This window comes from Eulemur rufifrons, chromosome 7 (genome assembly GCF_041146395.1).
Source record: "Eulemur rufifrons isolate Redbay chromosome 7, OSU_ERuf_1, whole genome shotgun sequence".
Lineage (NCBI taxonomy): Eukaryota > Metazoa > Chordata > Mammalia > Primates > Lemuridae > Eulemur > Eulemur rufifrons.
In genome coordinates, this window is record NC_090989.1 from 46715040 (window position 1) to 46741681 (window position 26642).

A 26642-nucleotide genomic window follows, 5' to 3' on the forward strand; every position below is an offset into this window, starting at 1 on the left:
CCTTTGAGTTAGCGGTGGGGAGTGGGGGATAGGGGTGGAGGATGGGAAGTGGAAAGTGTTTATGGTTCTTCTTCAGGCTGACTGGGCTGTACCAAAGCTACACTAACTGACCAAGGCCACCAAACTGCAGTTGAAGACACACAGGCTTACAGGGGAGCTCTGTGGAGTGGCCCCCCAAGTTTTCCATGGGCACACTCAGGCATCGGTCTGTGATGCGCCCAGTCTGACTCAAAGGCCATTGGAGCTCAAATAACAGTTGCCCCAGGTGACAATTGTTGGGGAGGAGGCCAAGTCGCTGGGCCTTGACTCAGAAGCATGGCTGTGGGGCTGATTTCTCCTCCAGCCCATGGGGAAAACCATCTAGACAGAATTCACTGTGCATAAGAGACATCATAAAAGCTGCATCACAATATCCTCCTTTCACCCTGTGAAGAGTGACAGCCACTCTCTTTCACGTAAATCCTCATCAGTTTCATCATTCACAGCTGTCTTTAACACTTTTATGCATATCTTGATTCCACCTACAAAATATGTAGGAAGTAGAGATTTGGGGAGAGGGAGGAAAGATGGGGAACAGGCTGTAGTTTGCTGGCAGGTCCTGGGGGAGCAGCCCTTAATAGAAATGAGGTCAAGCTTTCTTCTTACTTGGGTCAGTTTTCACTGACTCTTACTTTTATCCATTTATTCACTCAGTTATTACCTATCGAATATTTTCTATGTGCTAAGCACTGGATTTGGTTCTGGGAAGTCAGAGAAAATATACCAAGGACTCTGTCATCACAGAGCTCAGTCTGGTAGGGGAAGACAAGTATGCAAACAAACAGGTCTAAAACAATTTGCTCTTTGCTCTAACAGAGGTGTATATCAAGGACACGTAGAACAGAGAAGCAATGCTAAGACTACCTTACGGAGTTAGGGAAGATTTTTTCAAGAAAAGGATGAAGTGTGTGTATCCCAGGCCTAGGAGGAGTCATTCTCTGTGGGGGAGCAACATATGGGAGTCCTGCAGGTGAGAGGCAGCTAGCCTCCTAAACACCCCTGCCTGGTTGCACAGGGTAGGTCTGCTCACATATATTTGAGTACCAAATCTTCCCCAGAGCACTGTAATCCTGGGGCTGGCAGGAAGGTTGTTGGACAGGGGAGCTTTCAGTGAGATGTACAGGGTTTCATTTCAGGAGACAGAATGATAAGTTGATGACAGGGCATCACATTTTCCATTGCCCCTGGGGCTTGGCAGTTACAGCATCCTATCCAGAATAAGCCACTTGTTGATGGGCCTGTGTTGGCTTCAATCCAGGGTCCAAGCACACAGCCTTCTAAGAAGCAAACTGGTGTAGATGCAGAGGGATGGTTTCTTTCACTCCACCATTCAAGAGTCAGGTTATGAGTCCTCAAAGCTGTCATTTACAGTGCCTGGTCTTCGGGGCCAACACAAGCATGTGTCACACACTCCAGTGACTTGCCCCCTGCCTGAGCTGGCACACCAAGAAGGGCTTGTGGTTGACTCGTAAAACTGAAATCATGGAGGGACAAGGAAGGTATATAACAAACGTACCTGCACTTCCTGGCTTTCCGGTGACGTTATTTGGTGGTAACGGTTTTCTTCGTGGCGGTGTAGGTCTGGGTGGCAGGGGTGGGCGGCGAGTGCCTGGGGTTGTGGATAAGAAATTATATTACAGATAAAGCCATCATAATAATTCACTACACAAAAATCACAGTTTTTTTTTAACAAAAAAATGTTTGATAAGTAGCAGTTGGATGACAGAGAGTAGATTCTATAGAAAAGCACATGTCAATAATATATTGATATTCCCATAGACTAATGTTGGTAATGTACCCAGGGATAACAAAGCACATTAATATGGAAAACGTTATCTTCTAATTATACATGAAAACACAGTTGATACAGGTGACCCTCTGTATCCTGTGGGTTCCCTATCCATTGATTCAGCCAATGGTGGATGAAAAATATTGAGAAAAAACGCAATAAAAATAACAATATACCCATAAAAATAACAAAAAAAAACGGTATAACAACTATTCACACAGTATTTACATTGTGTTAGGTATTATGAGTAATCAGAGATGATTTAAAGCATATGGGAGGATGGGCATAGGTTATTTAAGCATATTGAGCATCCTCAGATTTTGTTATCTGAGGGGAGTCCTGGAACCAATTCCCTCCAGACACCGAGGGACATCTGCATAGCGGTATGTCTGCCTTTTGAAAGGCTGTATAGATACGCAGAATTTAACCACTTTTGTTTTTTACATAGATTTAACAGTAGCATTTCTGAACTTCATTTATCCCCAGTTGCCTTTGATTTTGAGATTGCAATTTCTTATACCTGTTAAAGAAAATGCAATTTTAGCACACTTTAAATTTATTATGCCAAGGAAGAAGTTAAGCCCTGGAAACTGAGTCACGTAGCATGTTCGCAATTCCGCTTTGTAGATTATGGATTAACTCCCTTCCCTCATTGTTCTTGTTCTGTAAATGACTCAGAAAGACCAGAAATCAGACTTCTCCCCTTCTAATCACTGATCTTTGTTATGGATTAACTGCCTTATTTATTGTCCTGTGCCTAACTCAGATCAGATGGTGCCCATGACAGTTACATCTTCAGTGGAATGTTAAATATATCTTTCCCAAAAGAAAAAGACCACCTTGACTAATGAATAGTTATAACTATGATGTTGAAATTCTATTAAACTTCCCCAAGCTTCGTCTGTATGACTGATTCCAAACTTCTGCATTTTGGAACTCACGTTCTTTGGAATCTGTGCTTCCTGGGCAGCTCAGCCTCAAACTTTGACAAAAAAAGATTCTGACTCTTTTGATTATTTTAGGTTGACATAACATTTTAGCTTACATTGTTAAAGTTTATAATTTCTCCTTTTGTGGATATTCCACCCCATCTCCAGCTCTATTATGTAATTATAATCAAACAAGCACCTTCAGAACTTCTCCAGTGATTACGTAGAAGTAACTCTGATGGCAGAAACAATAAACTTTTGTCTGTGCAGAGCAGGGTCACTATGAATGGCTGTGGTTGTTTATTGCACCTGGCCAGGGCTGTACGAGTGGGAGCCACTCTACTCACTCACCCATGAGCTCCAGCTCCAGCCCTGAGGGAGGACATGTTTTTCTAGCTGGTCTGCCTAAAGGGTGGGATCGAGAGGCACCTTTTTATAATTTGCACAACCAGTGTCTATTTTGCACAAAGGTTGGCAAGGCTAAAGGTACTTGGAGCAGTCCATTGTAACCCAAATTCCTTGTCTTGTATTATAGCTTAAAAATTTATCTCTTTCTTTGCATAATATATGTTGGTTTTAAAAATCTTCAAATAAAATTATCAATCCACGAAAATGCCCTGTAACATATAGTACTGTCTGTAATACTAGCAAGAGAAAAAGAGAGAAGAGAAAGAGCGTGTGTGTTCAGGGGAGTGGTGACGTTTGGGACAGTAATATACCAGAGTAGGTCTCACAGTATTCAACCAGAGAGAGCTTAGGCTGGGTGGGTGGTTCATGCCTGTAATCCTAGCACTCTGGGAGGCCAAGGCAGCAGGATGGCTTGAGCACAGGAGTTTGAGACCAGTCTGAGCAAGAGTGAGACCTCATCTCTACTACAAATAGAAAAATTAGCTGGGCGTGGTAGCACATGCCTATAGTCCCAGCTATTTGGGAAGCTGAGGCAGGATGCTCGCTTGAGCCCAGGAGTTTGAGGTTGCAGTGAGCTATGATGATGCCACTGCACTGTACCCAGGGTGACACAGCAAGACTCTGTCTCAAACAAACAAAGACCTTATTCAATGCAAAGGTTTCCAAGTCACCAGCTTCATACTTTTGGCCTATTACATAGAGCATACTCTTAAATCAGGAACATATATAATTCTTTCAGGCAAAAGGATATTGCAATGAATCACAGAAGAGTAAAGCTTAAACATGATTAAAAACTAGAACCCATAGTGATTCTGCAGAATTTGTTCATTATGACCCCTTAGAACATTATAGAGAGTAATTATTAAAATAGTATCCCATTTGGTTCTTATTAACATTTGATTTCTGTACAGGGATCTGTTCATTCCCCTAAAGATAATATTTCAAATGGTTTTCTAGCAATACTCATGCACTGTTTTCACGGTTCTGACACTTTGGGGGCTGTGCAGATGTTGCTGTTTTTGTTGCAACAAATGACATTGCAGTTACTGCCCAATTTTCAGAGCTGAGTTGCCATAAGGGATTCAGCATCTTGTCCCTTACCTGGTCTTTTTGTGGAGTGGTACAAGTCCACTGACACATCTCTATCAGAACCTGATGGCTGAGGTGCTTGTTTGATCCCTGTGAGCAGAGATAATGAGAGGGAATAAATATACGGCAAAAATGTGCTAAACGTTCTTCTCCATGGAGACTTGGTAGAGTTGTCAGTAATAATGTGCATTCTTTGCAGAGCAGGGGCATTGATATTCTTGTGCCCAGACACTTTAATTGGCTTCTACTATCTGGCTACAGAAAAAATTCAAAACCCTGCATTCTCTGGTTGTGATATTTTCTCTGCAGACTTAGCATTTGATTGTGCATTGTGGTTTTCCACAGCACACATCCTGCACTGCCTTTCCTGGGTGCCATTGCCTCACCAAACAGAATTTTATCTGTGTTGACTGGCCACCTTTTGCCAATATTCGTGGGTAAATTTTGTAGTTTTAAAAACAATTTCTTCCAAGCCCTCCATTCCCATTAAAAAAAAACAAACACCCCTTAGAATTCCAATGCGTTTGGGTTTATACTTACTGAATTGACTTTAAAAATATTCCTGGAGAGGCACTGGCTATCAGGCCACAAATGATCTTTACCTTTGGGATCTGTAAATTAGTCCTGGGCAGGCTTAGAACTCCAAATATTGTTTGGAAGAAACTGATCTGAAAATTACTTTGTGTGGCATTTTGCCTCCTAAATCCTCCCAACAATCCAATGGTTATCACTCAGCCATTCACCTAGATACCCAGGCTTGGATTTTGGGTAGCTATTCTAGCGTAAAGGGAACCAGTTTGGTTTCATCCTATTTTAAAAAATCATTCTTTTATAAAATAATCTTCCCTTATATGGCTGATAGTCTTCATTATAAAAGAATAGAAACAGACATTTTTAGAATCTAAATAGTAAAAATAGCTTTAGATATAATGGCTTGTCCTAAAAAAGAATCCACACTACTTTGAGGACCTGACTACAATTTACGTATTAAAATTAAGAATGAAACATTTAATTAATATACTAGTTAGTACATTAACAATGACAATCACGTGACAAAGATAATGACAACAACCCTGTTTCGAGGGTGCACCATGGTCCAGGGCCTGTGTAGGGACATTACATACTCAATCTCATTTAATGTGTGGGCAGATACATTGATTGAATATACCACAGAAGCTTTGCTTGCCAAAAATTAGATGATGTTTTCGCATTAATTTATAAAATTTGCAGGATGAACCCTATATTGCAATCCCATACCACTTGCTGCTTGAATAAAAGATAAGATATAAAACCATGGAGAATGGTTATATGGAATCAGGAATTAAAGGTTGCTTATTTTGGTAGAAAAAAAAATTGATTCTGGGTACAATGACTATTTTGTGACTAATCCCACAGGTATGGCACAAACAAATGGCTCATTAGTCTTCTTCCTGTGTCCCACTGTTGGAGGTAATGGGGCCAGGGAAATGGCTCATATGAGTGGTTACTCTGAGAATGGGAAAGCAAATGGAATATACTTCCATTTGTGTCACTGGGATAACTTGGCTTGGTGAGGTTTGATTTACCACTATTTTTTGAGGGTAAAAAGAATGCATATTAGTCCATAGGCTAACAGGCTATGTGTGCCTCGAGTAGATCCTTCTTCACAGCCTTTTCTCCAAATCTTTCTGCCCCTTGAAAAACAAAGTATTTTGATCCAATACTGTGCACAAGCACTGACATATTCATGACCTGATTTGACCCTTACAGCCCTTCTGTGTGGGAGATGCCATCCATGTCCCACAGATGAGGAAGCCCAAAGCAAGGGGAGAATTAGCAGCTTGCCCAAGGTCTCACAGCCATTGGGATTCCGTGTTGGGTTACGCCTGGCTCCAAAGCCTATCTCTTAAGCACTAAGTGGCATAGCACAGAGTACTTACTGTCTCCTTCTTCCTTTCATTACTCCCAATGACCACGTGACTACAGCCTTAGAGCCCTCTACTCTGTCCCCTGGGTGGGCTGAGCTGCCAGCACTTTGTGAGGGCTACAGAGCTATGGCTGGCGAGCATGTGTCCTCCAGCCATGCCACCAGTGTGTGGGACTCAGGAAATAGTCCAAGGCTGACATCAGTCCCCAAGCAGGCACATGGAGATCCACCAAGCCACAGCGTAAGTGCCTAAAAGGGCTGGTGAATTAGAGATCTCGAAGCCCTAGAGAGAATCTGAAATTCTACAGAGTTACTTTATGCATAAGACCAAGGATACAAATTCCCCTGACCTCTTTTCTAATCAAGGGAGAAACTGGAAGAAACTAGCCATTTTCTGTATAGATGGAAATAGAACATTATACTGCTATGATTCTCAGCTGTAAGTACCCAAATTGATAACCAGCTGCTGCACTAGACTTTCTCCACCATTTAGAAGTGGACAGAAGGCGGTGGTGTAGGAAAGCATTGGGAAGGGCCCCACCGAAGGCAGCCAGGGGCTCAGTGGAAAGACCTGTGGACAGGAGACTGAGCTCTAGAGCTCTGGCCTTGCCTCTCCAGCACCAGCTACATTTCGGGGACATTGTCTGGGCCAGAACTGGAGAGGCCGGTGAGCATCTGTTGCCCTGAGTCAGAGGGGAGCAAATAAAGGCCAAAGGTAGCAGAGAGGCAATGGGGAGAGAGAGCAGGAACCAGGAAGAGCAACACTGCAGAGAAGGAATCCTCGGGAATTGGCACCCAGTCTAACAGTCTGGCCCCGGCTGTGATCTGAATTCTTTTTCCTTCAGGCAGGATTAATGGACACATCTTCTGAAGCACAGAGTCAGCCCTGTAAGCATGAAGATGTGAGCCTCAGTGTGAGCCTCCAACTGCCCTAGGGGAGTTCTCCAAAAATCTTTGGATTTATACAGTTCACCCGTTAGCAGTTTGTTATCCAAAATGAAGTAACGGTTTGGGTATTTTTAACCATGGTAACAAAAATTTTGCAAACACACACAGTAAACTGGGAATCGATTTTTAAATCTATCAGCGACTCCATTCCCTGTGATCAAAAAGGGATGATATTTATGGATGATTGGTTTCCTCAGCCTTGTCCCCAAATCTTAGCACCTGGCTAAAAAGCCAGGGGCGATGAGCCAGCAGACGGGAAGATTTAGTCACAGCCCAGAAAAACACATTTTTCAGCCCAAGGAGTCTGAGTTCTCATTGTGAAGCACATGCACACGAGGGCAGTAAACTGTGGTCTCCTCATTAGGATGTAGAGGAAGGAGTTTGCAGCTCAGGTATTTAACAATATCTTCCAAAGCACACGTACCAACGTGGTTTCAGAATTACACTTGGCCTGGCACACAATGGGCCATCAATAAATGTTCATTGTTTGAATGAAAGAATAGCTGCACAGCTCCGCAGCTTCCTTCTTCAGGGAGAGAGTGAGAGAGATTGTTTAGCACAGGGGTTGGCAAACTTTTGTTCTAAAGGGCCAGACAGTAAATATTTTCAACTTTATGAGCCATATGGTTTCTGTCACAAGTACTCAACACTGCCATTGTACTGTGAAAGCAACTGATTAGATAGATAACCATGTTATCTGTAATTTCTGATTTTTATGCCATGTACTTCATTTTCTTACTATTGCATTGGCTAAACAGTCATTATATTTATCAGAAGTGGTGAAAGTAGGAATCCTTGCTGTATTCTTGATGTTAGGAGAAAAGAATTCATTCTCTCACCATTAAGTAGAATGTTAGTTGTAGGCTTTTCACAGATACCCTTTATTAGATTGAGGAAACTTCCTTCTATTCCTAATTTCCTGAGAGTTTTCATTTATGAATGAATTTAAAACTTTGTCTAATGGTTGTTTTTGTCATCTACTTGGATGATCATGTGATTTTTCTCCTTTATTCTGTTAATGTGGTGAATTGCACTAATTTGTTTGAATGTTAAGCCAACCTTGCATTCTTGGGGTAAATTCCATTTGGTTGTTATGCATTTATTAGACACGGATATGTACCACCTAGATCTCCATTCAAGGCTATTTCAGCTGAGGCTTACCCTGAAGGAGATGACAACTGGATGCTGTGTGGTGACCACACTCCCTGCAGGTGGGCAGTAAGTCCTTCCCTGACAGGGGAACCCAATAGATAGACAATGGAATACAGACCAGGTATAACAAAGTCTGGCTGGGAGGGAGGTGGAGTAAAGAAAGGGGAAACAGTGAGTTCAGTTTTGTCTACCTGTGTTCACCAGCCCAATTTCTACCAGCAATTGACTGATTAAATTGAAGAAGCCCTGATACAAGATATCATTCTTCCAAAGCTAAGTTGGATAAGTATTATTACAAAGTTGACTATATGTACACAGAGGTAATAGAGATCCATTTGTGACACTAGTGGCTTTGGAAAAATGTTTGTATTGTTGATAAGATAAAATATAATAATACTTTGTTTCCCCTCTGACAAGAGCATGTTCCTAATGAGAATCAATGTCTGATTATACTGAAGGTTAATGGCTTTGGAGCTTCTGTACTTATTCTTTCATTTGCTTTGTTGACTTCTAAGTGCTTTCTTCTATTTTTACTTATTTGCAACTTCCACGAATTATTTGAAATTAAACAATTTGCCCTGCCTTACTCCCAAAAGGATCTGAGAGAAGGTGGCTTTGTTTATAGCCAGATTGTTTATGTCGATCTGAGAAATTATTTCTAATGCCACAGTTGGGATGAATAAAAGGACCATCTGAGATACTGGAATGCTTCCTTGCTTTTCATGAGTCAGGAATTTATAGTATGGCCTCATTATTTGGTTTCAAGAGAATTCCTAGAATTTCAGATACCAGTACAAAAAAACACACTCTAAAACAAATCTAGACTAAATATCTTTAGGTATTATTTATATCCCCTTCTCATTAGAGAATCATCATACGTTGACCAAATATATATGTGCTAAATAAATTTTCATTTTCATGCTTTTTAATGTAAATAAGCACAAAATTTATACTATTAAAAATATTTCAGGAGAATAATACAATCCTATGTTAAGGCATCTATTCACTACCATTTAACCATGGAATAAATTGAGTGTTTGAACTTTTATCATATCAGTGTTCTAGTTTTTCTACAATGATACCTACTCCCATAGATCTGACTGGATTCAGGCTATGTCATTTAGCGGAATGTTTTGAAAACATTAATATGACTATGACCAGGGTAACCAATTGTTAATTGCTGTGGTTAAATCTGTTTCTTCTTATTTAAATTTCATATTCCAGATTGCTAACAGATGCAGACCTTTAAAAAAATTATAATGGTACTTGTAAAATTATAAACTTAAAAACCAAGTGATTACAGTTCAAAGACCAGCTTGTGTATGGAAAATATTTTGAAAGTAGGAAAAACAGCTATTTTTATTATTTTCATTCAACAATTCATATTTAATCAGGATTTTTTAGGAAGCAAAACTGTATACAGTATAACTAATTTAGTGGACAAAGTTTAGAAAAGTGAAAAATTTTTCTTTAATATTTTCAGAGACACTTGAAGTTTTGGTTTTGGAATGAGTTATATTTTTCAATAATAGTTTTACTAAAAGCTTCTAAAACTTGTAAAAAGGAAATTGAAATGTGAATTCAACAAAATTGTAAAAGCTGAATAATAACATTTGTAGTTTTGACGAGATCAAAAGGAAATATGCTTATGATCATTACCTGTTCTCACTCCATTCCCACTGGGCATCCCACTGGGTTTGGGTCTGGTGGGTCTTGTAGTTGTCCTATTCAGAACTATAATAAAATGAGAAATAAATAGTTCAGACATTTTCTTACTCAACATTTTTAGCCCAGGAAAACAAAACTTCCTAGAGAATTGAAAGTCATTTAACTGTGTAATAAAAAATGATGGCTTACCAAAAAATGTGGTTCAAAAAATAGAAACCACATTCTGGTACAAAAATCATAGACTTGAATTTGGGAATAGTGACCTGCATTTGTACTCAGAGGTGACCACTGGGCTTCAATACTTGACTTGAAAAAATAACTAACAAGGGAATTTATATAAGTGGGAAATATCTTGCTTCGTTTATAAGCATTAGATATACTTCTAAAGGGATCTGAAGAAAGATCAGGACTACCTTTGTCTAATGAAAAACCAAAAACCAAACTTGAAGTATATTTATTTGTCAAAACCTCAATTCATAACTCATGAATTGGCAGTCCTTTTGTAGGAGTCTCTAGGAACAGATGTTTCATTATAATAGTCCTTGCACAAGTCCATTGTCAAATACAGAACTTGATGAGACCACTTAAATTTCTCGCCTGCTTTGTAGAAAGCCATAGCATCACCAAAATTTTAAGAGGTCACCTATTTTGTAGTCCATTTAGAAGACTCTTTAAAGAGGAGCTCTAAGTGTATTGTCCCTAAGTGAGCAAACCCTGGAGTCACATTGCCTGTGCCTTTGAATCCACTTTCTAGTTGCTCTCAGGGCCTTTGCTTCCTCAGCTGTACCTCACACGGCAAACAGTCACTGTTAGCTGTTATTGTTACTGTTTTGTTATTTTGTAGAAGTGTTTACTGTCGCTAGCCATGCATGCATTGAGCTCTCAACAGCTATTATGACACAAAAGTCACATGGGGATACATTATTTATAAAAGATTTCTGTGCCTAATTTCCTTTAGAAGTTGGAGGATTATAACAAAATATATGGGCTCTCCATAAACCAAAGAATATTAAAAAAATCATTTGTTCTTTCATGTGCCTGGAGATAACATTCAACATTCATTTGTAAATGAGTTTCATCATTTAGAACTTTAAGGAGAGTCCTTAAAATCACAGAGAAAAAGGACAGAAAACACCAGAGTCTTTGGTCTGACTTGTGCTTTAGTATAGGAGTGATTTACATGAGCCAAATCAACCCCTTCAAGTTAATTTTTCCCTAAACAACCTTCAGTGAGGGAGATTCTAGGACCTTTGGAGAATTTAGTAAATTTAAATTATTTCCCAATATATAATTATAACTTTATTTTTGCTGTATAGAACCTGTGAAAAATTTTTTATCCTCTAAAGGAATCAATAAAAATATTTTCCCAGAGCCTTTTTATATTGAGAAGGACCATCTTTTCTTAAGAGAGAAATAATGTTTGAAAGCAAGTAGTATCAAGTCATAGCTAACACTATGCCATCTTTGTGTCATGGAAAATTAAAGGAGTATGTGTGATGTATACACAAACACTACTTTAAAAATACTTTTATGTTGCTAAAGTTTCATAATGGTCTCTGATTTTGATCATGCTTAGAAACCTCAGTCAAGTCTCATCACTTCCATGGACAAGTGGAAGTGGCATCAGTCTCCACCTATCCACAAGGATCAGCATTTCTTGTGTCCTTTATTGCAAGTTAAGAATATAGTCCCCCCTTTGGTATATTTGGCTGTTTCAATCCATTTCATATCTTTCCCAGCCTGCTGATTATTTAGCACATCAGAGAATGAGAAACCACTTACCGGGTCTGATGTGTGGTTTCTCTGGTGTTCTGGGCCTCACAGGAGTAGTGTACAATCTGTGTGGGGCTGAAATGAAGGAAACACTTCATATTTAATAACCAACACTCCAAAGTCCACCGAATGGAGATCTAGCACCCTAGGTACCAACAACTCGTACACTTTGCTTGGAAGTAGAAAGAGTGCTCTGAAATCCCCAATTGTGCATTACAGACTTCATGCTAAAGGAAAATAAAACAAGTGAAAATGTTCATGACCGAAAATTAAAGATACACATAGTCTGAATGAGGTAGGTCGTTTGTAATGTGTGTTAAGGATTATCATTATGCAGCCCATGTTTTGCAGGAGCATTCATTTTACCACATGGTTGCTTAACATTATAAACATGCAAGCCATTCATCCATATGCCTGTCCATCCGTCCGTTCATCCATCTACCTATCCATCCATGTCTCTCAGTAAGGAGTCACTCTGGGACATTATTTTGCCGGAGAAGACAAACAAGCAGTATTAAAGGTAAAAAGAGAAATAAATGTTAAGGTAGGTAAGAAGAAAAGAATAGGAACATATGATCTCTATCAAATTGTCTTTGCTCATGAAGCCTGAAATGAATATATACTCAGTGCAATCCATAATGCAGTAGAAATGAGAACAAATGACATCTGGGGCCCTGTCCATCAAGAAAGCACAAGCAAGGAGCAAGAACTCAGTTAAACCCCAGGACTGCCTTGTTGCTTTCTGGCCCTGCCATCCAGGGCCTGCACGGGCAGGACTCCTAATGAAGACTTGCCGAATGAATGAATGAGTGGGCGACCACTATATGTGGACAATTTTGTGAAAATCTGCTGACCTATTTTTGCTTCCTAAGGTTTTAAAGTGTGCATTCATCCTGGAATTTGTTCTTCCCACCCCTCCCCCCATAACCAGACACTGGCTCTTGCTACCAACTTTCTTGGTAAGGCTTCTTTAGCCAAGACTGGAAAAAATTTTTCTTGCAAACTGTGTAAGTAGATTACACCATTTCGACGATTTTGTTCACATCCTGAGTGGGTGTTTATATTACCATAAATCAGCAATGCCTTGCCCATCAAGTTAAAAAAAAATGCCTGTGAAATAGGTTATAATGTAGCTCATTTATAAAATTCCAATATAAAGACTGTGATGAGCAGAATTTTGCTATGCTGCAGGCCAACAGCAGATAGGTACTGAAATTCTCTATAGGTTTAGCCTGGGCCTTCCCAAGTGTAATAAGCAGAGTGAACAGAGGTACTGTTGCTATAAATATTAATTCTCACAGACTGTAAAATGCCTGATGATGATTTGCAAATATTGTTCTCCAATTTTCTTTGAAAGTGGCAGGAGTCCCTGTCAATTTAACCTATTTTAGCTTTTCATGTAAATACCTTTGCATGTTATATTGCTTTTGCTTAATAAAAAAAAATACAGGGCTCATGGTTCTTGTCTCATTCTAGATATACACAAATGTTAAAACTTTAGACAGGAAAGAGACTCAGAGGAGAGCACAGAAATACTCAGAAATAATCATTCATTATTTCAGAGCCCCAGGATCAGAATTTTTGTTTTAGTTTTTCCATGGTCTTAAATCTGAAAAGAACTTTTTATAAAAAGTTGAAATATAATTTAAGTTTAGGTCGTGAGTTACTCATATAGCTCCTCACCAACCAACAACACATGGCCTTGAGAAAACTGGTCCAGGGTTTCAGTTTTAAACATAAAAAAAGAGCTAAGAATATAAGAAAAAAATTAAAATACATTATACAAATATGTTAAGACAATTCATATAATAAGTGATCTTGCACATAAACATAATTACTATGAAATTTATATGTAATAAAAATGTTTCAGTAGGAATTTGATAAAAATTCCACATATACTAGTCATGGTGACACAATATTGACGTTCCCATTAAGGTAAGAAAAAGCAAGACAAGGAAAGAGTGGGCCTATGATCTTTTATCCTCAATTCTGAAATCCATAAAGCTCTAAAAAGCTGAAATCATTTTTTTTTTTCATTTGGCAACACACCCTGAGATGGATGAGAGTCTTTATCCTTACTGTAAATATTTATATATTTTGCTATAAAAACACTGTGTTTGGTGATGAGAACCCAGCTATCTCCTATTAAGCAAGATATTAAAGAGATTTGCAAAAACACAAAATAATAAACATACACAAATCAGGGTGGGCCAGGGATATAACACAACTGACCAGCTGCTGTTAATTGTTGAAGCTGGAAAGGGGGATGTGGGAGGGCTGTTGGCATGCCATGCCTCTGACTTCCACATATATTTATAAATAAATAGTGAATAAAAATTTAGTAAAATTAAAATTTAAAATATAATAAAAAGTTAAACCAAACAAATAAAAAAAAAAAAAGATTCAGAAGATTTAAAGGAACTGTCCTATACCGTAGAGAGTCTTTCTTAGTCATGTTTCTTTAGAACCAATAGTACCCCATTGACAAAATAGGGACCTTAAAATTTGATTTCTTTTATTATCACTTCCTCTTATTATTTCCAACTTCTCTCAAATTAGAACTGATAATGGGTAACATGAAATTATTTGTCTTCTAGCTCCTTAAAAAAAAGTTTGCTGTGTTTTTTTTCTTATTTTTGGAGTCCTACCATCTAATAGAGGTAGAGATGGGCAAAAGGGGTCATTACAAAATCCCACTAAAGTATTGGAAATCCACAAGCGGTTATAACCCTCGAAGGATAGAAAAACATAAAAAGGAAAAGACTTCTGAGAGAACATGAAGATGAGCTAGAGCTTTGTATAGGTGAGTTCACCTCCCCCAAAGTAGGAAATCACAAAGAATAAAAGAAATCACAGAGAACACCTCCCTCGATGTTTAAATATTATAATTTTAAAAATGATTTTTTCTTGTTATTGGGTTTCTCAGCCCACAATATCAATGTTTCATCAAGTGGGGAACATGAGAGAAAGAAGAAAAAGAAAAGGGAAGAGGACGATAATAAAGGTTCTTATTTATCATATGTTGAAAATGAGGCAAACTAAGGTCAAACACGGGGGAAAAATAAAAGTTTTCTTTCTTAGTTATCAGCGTCAAGCCGTCAATAATACATTCAAATGCAAATCTCTGACTAAAGAACTTGTCTTCTGTACATTCAACGAATATTCACAGAAGTATTCAGATTTGGCTAATATCCTTCACCTATGAAATGAGAAAAATCAATTCACTGTGATGAGAAATGACATTCTAAAAAGAATTTTATTTCCCGATTAAAAGTTAATAGGGAAAAGTTACTATCTAGAGATGGGGAAATACTATTACCCTGAGTCGTCTTTGCCAATTCAGTTGTTCGTGGAATCTTAGTTGTGAAGAGTTCTTGGGTGGATTGGTCTGTTTCTTCTGAAGAAAAACACAGTAAAATAGCTTGCCTTAAATAATTGTCATTATGAGCATGACCAAAAAAACCTATGCTCTTTTCTGCCCCATGCGATGATAAAAGGATAAATTGCATTTAAAAACATGCCTAGCAATCATAACAACTCAAACTTAGTGGTACATTTTAATAACTCTCATATGTTATATTTACTGTCTTGTGCTATTATTTTAATGATTATTATAAGAATTTCTGAGAGCTTTTAGCCTAGGATCATCATTTCATGATTGGTTGTGGCTATTCTTGGATGTGGCTCAGGTATGAAAGTCCCCTGTCTTGATGTATAATCTCTGCCATGTCTCCTCCCTACACCCTAAATGCCACAAATCATTTAGGTGAGCTGGAAAGTAAATATAGCCTATGAAAAGATGTGTATTTACACCACATGAGAACAGATATTCTTCTAGTTTCCTCATGTGAAAATCAGAGTGTATATTCATTGACACGTGGACACATTCCTCCTGACAAAAAAGATTACTCATGGCAACACTTCCAGCCCCATATCCATTGTACAGACATAGTGGATTTTATGGTTCACTTTGCCACATACTGGATCCAAGGAAACACTTGGTGTAAACAAAACACTGCCATCTCTTTCTCCCCTCTGCTTTATTCTCTTGATTCTGCTCACAAGAAAGATACTTGTGATAACTGGTAGATAATGGTTCTTGCTTCAATAAACCAAGACACAACAAATAAATAGGGAGTGAAAGTTAAATAATGAGCATATTTAGCAGCGATTTTTAAAAAATACTTTTAACTTTGCCATCATGGGTGACACTGACTCTGCAGACCCAGGTTAGAATAGATGAGTATTTTGTAACTAGGGTGTATTTGCTCATTCAACTTTAATTTTTTTCTTCGCAAAGGATTTCATGTTAAAATGTGATCAGTAACTTGATTTCAGCAGGCACTCACAAAGGATGGATTTATTTGAAAAGGGATAAAGGGAGGAAAATAAGGCCACTGATTTAAACCCAGCTATGGGGGATGCAGCGTGGACAGGACAGAGGGGCCAATGCACACAAGCCTGGAACTCTTGCTTTCGAGTTCATTTTCAGCCAAGAGGCAAGTAAACTGATTTTCCCATGTAGTGAATACATTTGTGCTGAACTCCTCAAAAGCCCGTCCAGCTCATCCCACCCAACTCTCCTGACTTGTCCATCCTTGCTTCTCCAGGCAGCCCACCCACTCACACTCGGCAAGTTAGTCTAGCTGTCCTGCCCTGTGCCTCTCTCCCATCTGTCTTTAACTTGAAAGGACCATCTGCATCTTTGACTGGTCAACTCTCATTCCAACCTGAAGACCCAGTATACCTGTGGTGCATTGGGTGGCACAGAGGTAGTATTGCTACTAAATCCCATCTTCATATTAGAGGGTGAGCTCCTTAAGGTAAGACTCACCTTTAAAATAGTGTTTTTTGAACTCATATCACTTAGCATTCCACTTAGCACCCAGAAAAAGCTCAATAAATACTAGACAACTTGTTTTAAATAAATGCAATTTCAAATACAAAAAAAGCAACAAAAATGAACAGCATTGATTTGAGAATGTTTTCTTTTTAGAATACTTTAAATTTTGTCAAGATGTGTTAAAAACATTCTCATTTTATATTGAAAATCAGCATAATATTAAAAGGACAAATATACAATTAATGGAAAAGTATCAAGTGAAGCAGAGATTTTTTATAATGGTAAAAAGTGACCTTCTATTATTTGGAAACAACCCACCAACATAATGTACTTATGTTGGGAAAGGGAAATTCCTAAAATGTAGGTCATCAACGAACTGAGATATCAAAACAAAATTTACCCAGCGTAGTTGGTAGTTCCTCTTGACTAGGACTTGGGGAAATCATAGGTATAAAAGGAATGTCTCGTGTCTCTAAAGGAGCTGCAAAAGAAAAGTACCAAGGTTGTAAATTTTTAGATTTAAAGCCAGCATAAGACCAGATTGGTATTACATGAGATTCCTTCATTTGAAATAGAAAAAGGAAAGAAGAAAGTTAAGTGTTGCACAGAACTTTCTGGAAAGTGACTGTGGACTATTAGAATAATGGTTCTCAGCTGTTTTTCCACCAGGACACATAATAAATGACCCAATCCATGAGAACGCCTGGTTAAGACGAGGTATGGGTTAGAACTAGTCCTGGACAGTTAGCTGTAGCTCTGTCCCTCTCCCCCCACCAAAGAGATCATATAAGATTACACAATGAGTGAGAATATTGTCTTTGGTGGGGTAATCTTCTTGAGTCTGCTCAAGTTAAATTTTACAAATACGTCACCGGCAAATTTTCAGTATTTTGACCAATATTAATAATGATTACTTGCAGCACCTTGCAAATTTGTCACATGCTGGTATGTTGTAACAGTATAGCTGAGAACCACTAAACCAGCAGAAATTGTTATTAACTATTAATAGATGGCACCAGTAAGGTGGACTCATTGTGAACATGGAGGTAGGTGAGGTAGATGAGGATGGACTCAGTAATGAGCTGTCTTAAGTTGGTCTTTAGAGCAAATCCTTTACAACAGTGAAACCACAGCTTTTCTATTTTGGAAAGAACAACAATGAGAATGAATGATGAAATGGATTGAGAAGAGATGATGTTTTCATAGGATCTTTTGAGAAAGATCTGCAATCTTATGGCAGCAAAGAAAAATAGAGTTGGTCAACATTAGAAAATCATTACCTATTGTTGTCTTTGGTGGCTCAATTCTAAAGGTAACAGGTTGCAGAACTATGCCAAAAACAAACCAAAGAAACACATTCATGAGAATTACTACCTGGTGAAGTCAAATAGTTTCTATATTTTCTAGATGCATCAATTTAATCATTTAAACATTTTCTAAGAACTATAATAAATACAAAAAAATTTATTAGATGCCACTCAGGGAATTTAGTTTAACTAAAACTTTGAAGGTCTCATTCATTGTAACTTTGAGTATGCACCATATTTTTTACTTACAAGTACACTTACAGTTATAATGTAATTGCATTTACATTTTGAAAGGATATAAAAGAGTTGGTGCTGTTAATAAATTTTGTTTTATAATTTTATCATGATCTCCTATTCAATGAAAACACTTTCAGGGAAAATAAACTAATTATGTACCATTCCTTCATTTAACCAGAGCAAAAAATTTTCAACCAGATATATGATTAAACTTCCCCCAAAGAAATTTACCTTTTATATCCATATTTTTCCCCATATTTCTTCTATATCACTACCATTAAAATGTATTTATATCAAGAATATTTTTTGAAAAATACACTTCTTAACTGGGAAAATTAAATAATTCATTTACCAGGTTCACTCTGAGAGAACTCGGGGTCTGGTTTATGGGGAAGGAGCACATCCTTTGGAACTGAAAGAAAAAGATTATAAAACACTGTGGACTCTAAATGTCATACTTGGGGTGAACTTAACCTACAGATATAAAATCTCAGAAAGAAGGAATGAAGCAAAAGTATTTTCACAAGAGTTGAAGACCAAAGCTGAGAAGATGACCACTCTTTTCAAAATGGAAAAATGTCACTGTGTAGGGAAGATTCTGGTGGCAGTAAAACAGAAACAAAGTCTGTCACAGTTCATTTTGAAGTCTTCCTTGAGGAAAAAAAAAAATGAGGAAATAGCTAATATAATTAAACATAAGAAAGTAGGTCTCCCTCAAAATAGAAAGTCAGCTTTTTCCTAAAGTAGTTAGCTGCCATTTGATATTCATGCTAAAAGTCTGCTAATAGCAATAGAAAATACATTATCTTAGATAAAATGCAAAAATGCCTGCAAATTGAAGGAAACAAGAAAGGCAAAAATGCTCAATATTTAAAAGGAGGACAAAGTTTCATTCTAAATGGCACTGACAGTTGCCATGGGGAGGAAATAAAGCAAAAAGAATCAGCTAGTCATTAGAAGATGCCACCTGTACAGTGTGTGACAGTACTTGATAAATGCTAGTTGAATGCGAGCTGTTGCTATTTTTGTCTTCCTTAGTGATGTGGCTTTTAATATATTAGGTGTCAAGCATGCTTGACGTATGAGAATATGAAAACAAAAGACAAAAATGTCAGCTAAAGAATAGGCCTACTCATATCCAGTCCCTGATATCTAGTATATTTTTAATGCTTGTGTTCTATTTTAGCAAAATAAACAGTAGATTGGAAACTTGGTACCTTATTTCTCATTTGGGGAATTATTAGGATGATTTGCCTATTGTTACTGCCAGATTTCTATGACAAAAATCTCATTCCCAGAGCAGTATAAAGTACTTCTATGACTCAGTTTCCCCATAAGGAGGCCCTCCTCAGGCCTATTCCCTCACTGAAAAGTTTTCCTACCACACTAAAGATTTCATAAATACCAATGTCTTTTGGTAGGCAGAGTAATTTTCTTGAGTCTTGTATGATGCTGGGGAAAAAATTAGGATTCAGGCTAGAACTCTTCCTCTGAAGAAAGATGAAGAAAACTTTTGTATCATGAGGTGTGCCAAGTACCACTTTACCATTAATGTAGAAATAAGTTATATAAAATGGACTTTTTATTGTTTTGGAGGATTATATTTTAACTTGCATGCCATATACATTCTTAGTTTAAGCCACTAAGTAATTACCAACTAAATTATAGTTGCAGAAATTGGCAATGAACAGAAACTTGACTCAATTAGAACTTCTACGAGCTAATAGGTGACATCCAGGGGAATTTGAAAATCTGGAATTTTTTTTTAAGAAAAAAGGAAACTTCAGAAAGAACAGTAGTTGACAAAGTTAGAGAAAGCCCACTACAACAGTGAACATTTCACCTTGCCAAGCCCGTTTTTTTGGGAGGAATTCAAATGGTGAAATATGAGATATTTCCAGTTGTAAATCAAACTAAATGTTTATCTGGAGGTTGAAGGAGAAGGCACTTTAATTTGGCTCTGCAGAGGTCATGACCATTCAGAGCAGCCTGTAGTTTATAAATGCCCTAATTGGTTATGGTACTAGACTACACAAAAAGAAGCTGGGATTAAGGAAAGGAGAAGCCGAGAAGAGATACGCTACTAATAAAGACACCATACTGTAAATGCCTCACTTGCTGCTGCTCTAGTTTACCGAGGAATTTAGGCCAGGGTAATGTGCATTCCAGCTGCTGTAACTGGCACTTTTCTTTTTTTAACTATGAAGCGATGATTTAATAAACTGCCATAGCAGACTTCCTAAAGCAGGTGAAATCAGTGGAAAGGAAAGAAATAGAAATATTTACAGGAAAGGAATATGAATCATTCTCCTACTTGGTCAGCTACAGATCCAAGAAATTCAAGTTGTTTTTTCTTTTTCTCTTTTTTCCCCTCTATGTGGCATTCCTCTGTAATATTAAATTGAACAACTAACACAGGACTATTATGAGTGGACGATGTCTAACACAGACAAATGTAAATGAATGTGCATGAATGTTTTGATAGAGTTAGAAGATAATTAACATGTTACTCCCTGTTGAAATTGGTGCAATATGAAGTCTGCAATAAGGTTTACCCTGGAAATAGGCTAAAAGAAATTGATTCTCTCAGAAAAGTAACATACATAGACTACAAGGCCTTTTCACTTCAAGATCCTCGAGTCCTTTATTCTAACTTTGTACCCTTAGGTCTAGTCTAAAAGGAAGCTCTGGTCTCCCTTCCTTTTGGAGGCCACTTTCCAGGCTTGCCCTGTGCTCGTGGGCCACCCTACCTTCCACTTCCTCTGACACCTTTTACTTTCCATTATTTCTTTTATCTTATATTTTTATCCATTAGTCCATATTTCCATTTCTCCATGAGTTCCTTCCCATCCACCTATAAAACAACTCAAATGCTCCAACTTCAAAAAAAAAAAAAAAAAAAAAAAATCATTCCCTGGACATGGCTGCTCTTTCAAACCATCCCCTCTCTTGCTCTCATTTCTTTAAAGAAAAAAAGTTTATGTCTGCCTCTGCTTCCCGGGCTTTCAGTTGTGTCTTCTCCCCCCACTGTGGTCTGGCTTCCGCTTCACCGATCTCCTGCAACGATGTCTTATCCAAAGTTCTGAATTACAAAAGACCCTCAAAATTGAGTTTTCCCTTAACTTATTCAACAGCAAAACATAACTAGCATTGATTTTAGTGTTTTTGTTTATCCTGATTTGTAAGACTATTCATAATTCTCACTGCAGACATATTAACATTTGTAATCAATGATATAAGTACTCTTTCAATTTTCTAAAATCTGGTAATTGCTGAATTCTGAAGCCACCAGCCCAAGGTTTTCAGATAAAGGGATTCTAGACGTGCACAGTGACATTAGCAGCCTCTTCTGACTCCTCCACCTCAGTGCCCCTGTTGGCCACCTTTCCTTTCTTGAGACCATTTCCTGCCTCACCGCGTAACTCCACCTTTCAGATTCTTTTCTGTTCTTTTTTCTTCCTCCTGAGACAGAATCTCAGCTGTGTTGCCTGGCTTAGAGTGCAGTGGTGTCATCATAGCTCACTGCAACCTCAAACTCCTGGGCTCAAGTGATCCTCCTGCCTCAGCCGCCTGAGTAACTGGGACTACAGGCACATGCCACCACACCTAGCTAATTTTTAAATTTTTTGTAGAAACGGGGTCTTGCTATGGCCCAGGCTGGTTTTGAACTCCTGGCCTCAAACGATTCTCCCACCTAGGCCTCCCAAAGTGCTAGGATTACGGGCATGAGCCACTGTGCCTGGCCCCTCTGATAATTTTTGACAGCAATCTCTGTTGGCTTTTTTTCCCTCTGCCTACTCCTTTAATGTAACTGTGCCACCCAAAATATTTGATTTCTGACTAATTTTCTTAGGCTATACTTTTTCTTGGATAATGTCATCTAAGATTTAAGAACCATCTATAGTAGACAGGTGACTCCCAAAGTCTGTCTCAAATCCTGACTTCTGCTTAGAAATCCAGAAGAGCGTGTTCAACCATCACTTAAGCTATTGCCACCTGAAAGTTCTGCTGGCTCTGCAAACCTAGTATGTACAACCCACGTCTTTATTCTTCCCTGTGTTCCCTGTCATAGCCAATGGCATCATCATCCACCACTGGCCTAAGCTAGGAATGACAGTGTCATCCTTCCTCCGTAACACCATTCAGTCATTCTCCAGGACTTAGCAATTCCATCTCCAAAAGCAATTTCAGCATTATTCCTTTGTTTACCTTCCTACCATTATTAGTTCAAATTCTCGTGTGTGCCCTTCTATAATAGACTATTGAGAAACTTCCTAAGTGATTCCTTGCCACCAATCTCTTCTTGCCAGCTAATATTCCATGTTTTTTTAAATGACATCTTTCTAAAATACAGATTTAATTACATCACATCACCCCCATGATTAGAAAAAGACATGCACAATTTTAATGTCTCCTAATTGCCTGTAGAAAAAAGTCTGAAGTCCTTGGCATGGTGGTAAAAGCCCTCAACCACATGAGTCCAACTAACTTTAAGTCATCTCCCGGTAATCTCACCCACATGGCTCACAATGCAATCATTCTGAACTCAGGCTGCTTCTCAGCTACACTGACCACTTTTCATACCCCTGTATCTTTGCTTCCTTACAAATCAGCAATAGCTACATGCCTGCTTATCTTTTAAAATCTATTTTAAAGCTCTTTTCCTTGGTGATGCCTTCTTGAATTCATACAATTTATTACTTCCCCATCTGTTATTTGATTGTATTTTGTTTATATTACTATCTCACTATTCACTGAGATTTGCCTTGTTTTGTAATAATTTGTATGAATTCCTGCTTCCTCCACTGCACTGTGTGGGATGGTAGAGATTATATCTAATCCCTCTTTTTAGCCTTGTAGCACTAAGCACAGAACCAGGCATAAAAAAGGCAATCAATATTTGCTGAATTGAACTGCATTGGTGTATTTTTTGAGCACAAATCTGGAAAAGATGGGCACTTCCCATGAACCAGCATTCTGCTTTGCTAAGCAGCATTTGAAAGACCCACATGGGCCTCTCCCAAAAGTCTCTAATTCTTTTCCAGGGAGATGTAAAGCAGTATTAAAATCTGCCTCATTATGCCATTATTATAATGAACACATTCTATATAAAAATTTGAAGAAATAATTTGTCATATCATGGCACATATGAGCTTAAAGAAGTTTAGAGGAAAAGAGGAAGGTGCTAAGTCACTAAAGCTTGGGGGAGAAAAGCATACTGATATTTAACTTGCCATCAGTTACATCAGCAAACTGCTGATAACTTCTAATTTTAATTCTCATATGTGAGAAGACATCTTGCCTCTAGGAAAATCAATAAGAAAAATTTTAACAATAAAACTATATAATGCATCCTTACGGGAAAAACTAGAAGCTTTAGAAAGAAATGGCAAAAATGTCTAGAAGATTATGATGATAATTGGGAAGCATTGTAGAATGGTAATCATAACAGTATGATCTTAGGGAGGTAATTCTCTACTCTGATCATTCCAACTTCTATTTTGATAAAAATGGGGGAAATTATTAATTATTATTATCTTGGTTTGCTCAATTCTAAATATATTGTCTTCTAAGACTACATCAGAAAAATAAAACACATTCATTAGCTTCTTCCTAAGTCTGGCAACATTTTAAATTATGTAATCCAAGCAAATGATTGTGTTAATAACTGTAGTTCACTTATCATTTTAAACAATATGGCTCAACTTTTAGGAAATATTTAAATTTAAACACTCATTCTTAATTAGCTCACAAAAAAAAAAAAAAACCAACCCCATTTAACTAAAACTTGAAACTAACTACAAAAATGCTGAAGGGTGACTACACAAATGAGAATAAGGGAGTAGATACACAGAAGGAACATTCATGAGGACTTGGATAGCTTGCTGAAATCGAGATTTTCTTTCTGGTTTGCTTCCAATGACTGAAATCTATCCAACTGCCTGGGGCCAGAAGGATGACAAGCCAACACAGCTCTTGGTATAGAAATGAATCTACAAGGCAGGCAGAGCACTGTGGAGCCAGGTACCTCGTGTTTGGACCCCAAGCTAAATAGCAGTTGTTTGCGATCAGGACAATTCCTTTGTTCCGAATTCTAAATCATTCCTCCAAGGCAGATGTTGAGGAAAGCCAGTTCTGGGGGATGGGCTCAGTGTGTCAAGATTCCTCATTAAGTGTAGGAGATAATTTGACTGAGTGGCTGGAAGATTTTCTCTAAAGCCTCGCTGCATGAAGTTATGTCTAGAGATCCATAGAATGGAAGAACTGGGCAGTGAACCCTAGCCTGACTTTCTAGTTGATACAGGTCTGGAAATCCAAGTCTGTTACTTCTGATCTCTCTTAGAATACATTTTGAGATAAACATCATGATAAAACATAACTCTGTCCTGATTTCAGCACTACAGAAATTCCAGCATTTTTAGACTTTTTACAGAAGAGTCTATTTCTCCAAAATACCAATACCTATTAAATATACATGTAACCTACCCTTTTGTTTTCTAAGGTAAAACCTACAGGCTCTGGTAAATGAGGCCTTGGGTTCATTAGGATGCAAACCTGAGCCTAGATACAATCTAAAAACTGTTTGCACACAATAGAATCCAGCATTTGAACACTTCTAAGAAAACTGAAATTCCTGTGGGCATCACAGGAGCAATGAGGGGACCCTGATCACAATGGCAAGGCCAACACTAGGCTTAGAGATAGAATTCTGACTCTGAACACGTAGGGCCAGCGTGCTGGTAGAAAATGACTAACTAGGGAGAGCGTTTGTGCTGTTATTTCAGTGCTCAAGTTTATGGGTTATTTTCTGTGAAAAACAAAGTGTTGATGAGATTAAGGCAAATATTAAATGTTAGAAAAGAAGAAAAGAGCTTAATGATTAGATATGTTGGCGTAATGAGATTGCACCAATATTACTTTATATTATTAAAAAGAAAATAAAATCACTCAAGTCTACTGTTATCTTTAGTAAATTAATTCTATTACATTTTTTTCCCCACAAATGAATGTAAGTTGACCTTTTGCAAGTGGAATATCAGCTTTTTTTTTTTTTACTCCATATTTGTAATATTGGCTGCTCTGCTTAGTGGTACAAACTTAAATTCTAGACTTCAGGGCAAAGGAGCCTCTCTCTAACCTACCACCATCACCAATAGCAACCCGACTACACCGCAGCAACAATAATATCCTTCACTTACACAATCTGGAAAACATTATAGCAAGAGAATTCAGGCTTGCTTCCAAAATGCCATCATTTCAAACTATAGTTTAGAAATCCTTTGGTTCTGGGAACTTCTATATGCTGTTAGGAGCATCTAGGAATTTATAATAATTGTACCTTTAAAAGGGAAGGAAAGAAGTTAAAGTATTTCCCAGATTCTCCAGTTAAAAATGAGCTTGGTTTGGTTTATGAGAGAACTCTCATGTTCAGCTAACAGTGTCTTCCCTAAGGCCACTTTAAAACTTCATGTAAATAACAGTCATGATAAGACCAATGAAGTGTCTGGGTCCTTGCAGTTCCAACCCTGGGCATTCCTGTAAATATGAGATTACTTTCCTCATAAGTGAACAAAAGACATTCTTAGATGATAGACAGAAACAGATTTACAACAAAGGAAAAATTTTTTTTTTTACTGCTGTTTGTGAAACAAATTTCTTAACCCAAGCTATTGTCCCATAAACTTGTAAAATAGAATGTGATAGGGAAAAAACCTAAATATCGGATATAGTAAAATTTATGAACCTAAGTAAATGGCTAAACATCATTTCTTCTATTTGTAAAAACATCCTTTGATCATTTTTGTGGGAAAATCAAATTCTTTATCTTCTTGTTTGGAGAAACATTTGAGCACAGCATAGTTAGAATTGGCAGGTTATTTTTTTTGTGAGAGAAGTTTAGTTCTAGGAAAGACATTCTTCCCTTGGCATAATTCTGTGCCTTTTGATTATAATAATGGCTTTATTACATGAGCAAAGGGGCATTCTTACAAAACCTCTAAATAATGCCACCTATGACACAACATGGTATTTGAACATAAGTGAAATATTGACCTCACATCCATCAACTCTCATGCTTCACTACAGCAGAGTATGCTGGTAGAATGCATTTGGCTTAAACATGAAATAAAACATTTACCAGGTGAGGGGTACAACACTTCTGGACTTGGTGACGTTTTTGGTTTTGAAGTAACACGCTGGGGTCTCTTAGGAACTGAAAGAGAGAACTCAGATGATGAGTCATTTGGTTTCAGCACCTCCCAGTCGTGCTGAACCCATAAAGCATGACAACACGTAGCCTGAACATGGATAAAACAAAGTATTACTCACTCTGGGAGTTAGAAAGCTAAACCTTAAGCTCTAGAAATAGATCAGTTAGAATTCCAGTTACTTTTAGAAAAATGAAGTCTGAGACAATGCAAAATCTGACAAAGCATCAGGGTAGGATGAAGAACTGTTTTGAAATATTTACTTCAGAGGAGATAGCAGTTAAATGAATGCAAGCATGCTCTTCTTTTCTGCATATGTTTGCTTGACTTCTCCTGAAGCCCACCCT

General features: G+C 37.8%; 1 protein-coding gene across 1 annotated transcript in view; it reads right to left on the reverse strand.

The window, feature by feature from the left end:
* The window catches only part of ABI3BP (ABI family member 3 binding protein), a 219026-nt gene that overhangs the window by 29471 nt on the left and 162913 nt on the right, over nt 1-26642 (reverse strand). Inside the window, exons 51-59 of the mRNA XM_069472549.1 lie at nt 26226-26300; nt 18441-18500; nt 17825-17872; nt 16945-17025; nt 15021-15098; nt 11711-11776; nt 9920-9994; nt 4267-4344; nt 1556-1648 (exon numbers count right to left, since the gene is read on the reverse strand). Of these exons, the coding sequence (XP_069328650.1) occupies nt 1556-1648; nt 4267-4344; nt 9920-9994; nt 11711-11776; nt 15021-15098; nt 16945-17025; nt 17825-17872; nt 18441-18500; nt 26226-26300 (654 nt within the window). The remainder of the gene's footprint in view (nt 1-1555; nt 1649-4266; nt 4345-9919; nt 9995-11710; nt 11777-15020; nt 15099-16944; nt 17026-17824; nt 17873-18440; nt 18501-26225; nt 26301-26642) is intronic.